General features: G+C 41.2%; 1 protein-coding gene across 5 annotated transcripts in view; it reads right to left on the bottom strand.

Moving 5' to 3' along the window:
* Nucleotides 1-1751: 1751 nt before the first annotated feature.
* The window catches only part of LOC121879904 (protein SMG8-like), a 75653-nt gene continuing 72546 nt past the window's right edge, over nucleotides 1752-4858 (bottom strand). For all 5 annotated transcript variants that reach the window (XM_042386689.1, XM_042386687.1, XM_042386688.1 and 2 more), the window contains one exon: nucleotides 1752-1831. In XM_042386689.1, coding sequence (XP_042242623.1) covers nucleotides 1799-1831 — 33 coding nt within the window. In that variant the 3' untranslated portion in view covers nucleotides 1752-1798. The remainder of the gene's footprint in view (nucleotides 1832-4858) is intronic.

Below are 4858 nucleotides of genomic sequence, written 5' to 3'. Positions count from 1 at the left end.
TGAAGGGTATGGTGTGGGTGGAGCCGTGAAGGATATGGTGTGGGTGGAGCCGTGAAGGATATGGTGTGGGTGGAACCGTGAAGGATATGGTGTGGGTGGAACCGTGAAGGATATGGTGTGGGTGGAGCCGTGAAGGGAATGGTGTGGGTGTAGCCGTGAAGGGTATGGTGTGGGTGGAGCTGTGAAGGGTATGGTGTGGGTGAAGCCGTGTAGGGTATGGCGTGGGTGGAGCCGTGAAGGATAATAATAATAATAATAAACGGTTTATTAATAGAGTTGCAGCCGGTGGCTGAAAATATACAGACTTACATTTGATTTAGACATAATGATATAATATGCATTGAATACATTTACAGGGCTGTACAGTACATAAATCAGGAGTTGTTTATTATTTTAACAGTAGATGGGATGGTGCTGTTCTTATATCTATCGGTGCGGTGGCGGACTGCGCGAGTTGGGTGGGGGGCTGCAGGTGGCAGGAGGTGACGATGGCGAGGGTGGTGCAGTAGTCCACGGCCAAACCTTTCCAGTGCTTGGTGGTGGAGGTCACTGAGGGATGGCATTTCCAGGGTGGAGAGAGCGTTGGTGTAGCCGGAGTATTCTGCGCCGAGCATGATTCTGCAGGCCCTTTTCTGTACCTTCTCTAACTGACGTTGTTGGGTGGAGTTGAGAGAAGATGACCAGGCTGGTGACGCATACGTTAGTTTGGGGAGAATAAAGGCATTGTAGATGGTCCTCAGCTCTGGCGTGGGTGCCCCAAGTGACCTAAGTCTTCGTAGCATGTAGAGACGGTACGAGGCTGCCTTGACTGTGTTATTTACATGGGCCTTCCAGTCAAGTTTGTTGTCTATAGTTACACCCAGGAGTTTGGCAGACTGCACCAGCTGGAGAGGATGGGCACCCACTGTGACTGCTGGGGCTTGCACTGGAGTGGTGGCGGTATTGATGTGCATGACTACGGTTTTGGTGTGGTTGATGGTGACCTTGTTCTCCGTAGTCCATGCCTGCAGCCTGTCCAGGGTGCCTTGGAGCGATGAGTAGTCTGGTGCGGTGTTGTCCACTGAAACCCCCACAGTGCAGTCATCCACGTACCTCCACCTGTGAGGAGTGTCCGATAGAGCGTCGTTGATCAGGATGAGGAAGCACAGTGGTCCCATCTTGGTCCCCTGGGGAACACCGCAGGTGAGGTGTTGGAATGTAGAGACCAAGCCCTGATACCTCACTGCTTGGCGACGTCCACTCAAGAAATCAGTGAGCCATGAGACCAGGTTGGTGGGCAGCCCTAGTGCAATAGCCTTGTTGATAACAGTACAGTATGGTGTGGGTGGAGCTGTGAAGGATATGGTGTGGGTGGAGCCGTGAAGGGTATGGTGTGAGTGGAGCCGTGAAGGATATGGTGTGGGTGGAGCCGTGAAGGATATGGTGTGGGTGGAGTCGTGTAGGGTATGGTGTGGGTGGAGCCGTGAAGGATATGGTGTGGGTGGAGCCGTGAAGGATATGGTGTGGGTGGAGTCGTGTAGGGTATGGTGTGGGTGGAGCCGTGAAGGATATGGTGTGGGTGGAGCCGTGAAGGATCAGTGTCGGGAGACACCATGCAGTTACTTACCTAGAAGTCTCGTGAGGATAAGTCGGGTCAGGTCAGGTGGCAGTGGCCATGATGGTGGACTTTCCCTTTGACCTTCTTGTGTTCATTAGCACCTTGACCACCCACCTCACCTAGCTTACCCTCTTATCCCCCCTCCCCCCATCGAATCCCTCCTCTTCTCCCCACCTTTCCTTCAGGGGCTTGGTCTTCCCATTAGACGTAGTTGTCCTTTGCATATGCCTGTACCTAAAATAAATTTAAAAGAGGCTGTGATTCTAAAAATTTTTATATAATTACATCTTAGATATAAAGCCTGTATCTATACATATATGTGAGACTGAGTGTATCTAAAATTCTGCTTAAATAACTAAGTACCACTCCCCCCTCGCCAAATGTTACGTGGTGTGATAAATTCAGCCACTCGTCAATTAGAATCGAAAAGTGACGTCACCACAGCCACACCCCAATTAGAGGGACGGTTCACAGTGAGTCTTAGTCAGACTCGGTCACTATGAAGGCAACAATCATCCACAAACTCCTCAACTGAAGGAGCTTGATGGCTACCTGGCATGCCCAGGGCATGGAATAGAGCTAAGAGCTACTAAGGTCTTTCCAGACATTATGTGATTTATCCCTCAAGCATAACACCCCACTACCTGCATCAGCAGCTTGTAAGCATCTTGGTGCCAGAAGTACGCCCTTTTACTTCTTTTTACGGATTTACGTCACTCACTCACTTTTATATAATTTTACGTCTTTTTATGAATTTTATGCCTTTTTATATATTTTCTTTTTGTTTTTATTTTTACGTTTTTTATGTATCTTTATGTCTTTTGCCATCTTTTTATGTATTTTAACATCTTTCTACATCTTTTTACTTATTTTTATTATTTCTGTATTTTGCACGTTTTTATGTCTTTTCTGCGTATTTTTATGAATGTTTATGTATTTATACATCCTTTATGTATTTTACGTATTTTTCTATATCTTAAATGCATTTTTATGTCTTTTAACAGCTTTTATGCTTATTGACTTATACATAGTGATGTACACTCGCACCAAAAAGTATCTCTGCAGGGTGAGATCGACAACTTCCGAAACGATACGTATACACTGTGATATGTCGGGAAGGTTGTTAAGTGCATCCTCTTAACCCCCCCCCCACTAGGTGTTGCCATATGGCTGACAATTAGTGTGTTTGTTTCCTCTTTTCGGATTGTTGCTTTGTGTCGACTGAATGATGAGCGAGGGTTCGGTCTCGGTGAACTTGGGTATAAAACAGAGGCAATATGAAGCAATAGAGATCTACACATGCCAGACGACATGGAAACCTCAGAGGGAACACGAGGAGCTATTATTGCCCTTCATAACGAAGGGTTTGGCGTCACAGATACTAGCCGGCGGGTTGGTGTCCACAGGAACACCGCTGCACGATGGATTCGGCGATACCTCGAAACTGGTGCTACAGACGACAGGTCTCGGAGCGGCCGTCCACGCTGCACCACCCCTCAGGACGACCAGGTTGAGTGGTTTATTTGGTAGCATAAATTAATGTGGCAATATTCACAAGTATCACAAATAATTTTGTTAACAGAGAGCTCCTCATATTTCTTACTGTCTATTTATCACTTCCCGACCTTATTTATAACGGTTTGTTTCACTTGACCAGGCCATAGCAGCTGCTTGTGATGCAGCTCAGCAGGATTACAGGGCTGCCAACATACGGCTGGAACAACTCGCCTTTCCCAATACCTATCGTCACTGGTCTCAAATTGTTCATACTACAGTATGCACCGATACTTTTTGTTGCGAGTGTACAGTATATGATGATTCACGACTACAGGTATTGGCAAACTGAATATTTGTATGTTTAGTAAGTCTCTGTTACATCACCCACAGGCCGTACAGTGACTGTAATAGTTGAAGAATGAATGTTCTACAAACATGAATAACTGAATGTACTGTTAAACTTTCAGCTGTTTCTGGAAAAAAAAAAAAAAATATATATATATATATATATATATATATATATATATATATATATATATATATATATATATATATATATATATATATATATATATATATATATATATATATATATATATACACACACACATACATACATACATACATACACATACATATATATATATATATATATATATATATATATATATATATATATATATATATATATATATATATATATATATATACATACATACATACATACATACATACATACATATATATATATATATATATATATATATATATATATATATATATATATATATATATATATATATATATATATATATATATATATATATATATATATATATATATATATATATATATATATAGTGGTCTCGGTTAATCCGTTACCGAGATTTTGGTTAACGAGTTACCTTCCATAAGATTCTTAACTTCGGTTGGTTAACTAGCAATCCCTCGATTAACGAGTTTCTTACGAGCCGACGTGAACATGTTTTCGCTTGCATTTGGCGGTCCACCAGCTGTAGTATTAGTCCGCCAATACGGTAATCGGTTCTAGGGCTTAAATTCCTTATCATTTAGGCTAATATCAAGAAGTTTATACTATTCAATAATTTTAAAAGTTTAATATTAAATTTTTTAGTCATTTTAACAATTATTGAACATAATTGAAGGTAATGAAACTAGTTTTTGGCGCGTCATCCAGCCTCTCAACACACCATACAGGCGTCAGTCTTTGTGTCTTTTCAGTGGAGGTAACATCTTGCTCGAGGCTTTCTTCAACTAAAGGCTTTTTTTCTGTGTTTGCAAGCAAATTATTGGTCATTTTGAAATTTATTTTACATATTGACAATATATAATGCAGTGCAGTGCTGATTTAAAGAAAGTAATCTTGAATTACACCAAGAGAACGAAAATTTTATGGGTGAAATGGCGCCATGGGGTGACTTCTCTTCTCCCTTCTCCTCCACCCCCATTCTAATTCCCATCATCATCATCCAGGAGCCTTCTACATACACACCTCAAAGTAAGTGTACTTTTCTACCGTTTTTGTTGAATTTAGGCAATTTTTGGTGAGCTGGAACCAATTACCCAAAAACCCATTGAAACAATGGTTTCGGTTAACGAGTTTTTCGGTTAACAAGCAACCTTCTAGAATGGATTGTGTTCATTAACCGAGAGACCACTGTGTAAATATATATATATATATAATATATATATATATATATATATATATACACATACATATACATACATACAGTGAAACCTATA

Source organism: Homarus americanus, unplaced genomic scaffold (assembly GCF_018991925.1).
Source record: "Homarus americanus isolate GMGI-L3 unplaced genomic scaffold, GMGI_Hamer_2.0 scaffold29478, whole genome shotgun sequence".
NCBI classification, from domain to species: Eukaryota; Metazoa; Arthropoda; class Malacostraca; order Decapoda; family Nephropidae; genus Homarus; species Homarus americanus.
The sequence above is the reverse complement of the archived record's forward strand: the minus strand, read 5'-3'. Positions and strand labels throughout refer to the sequence as shown.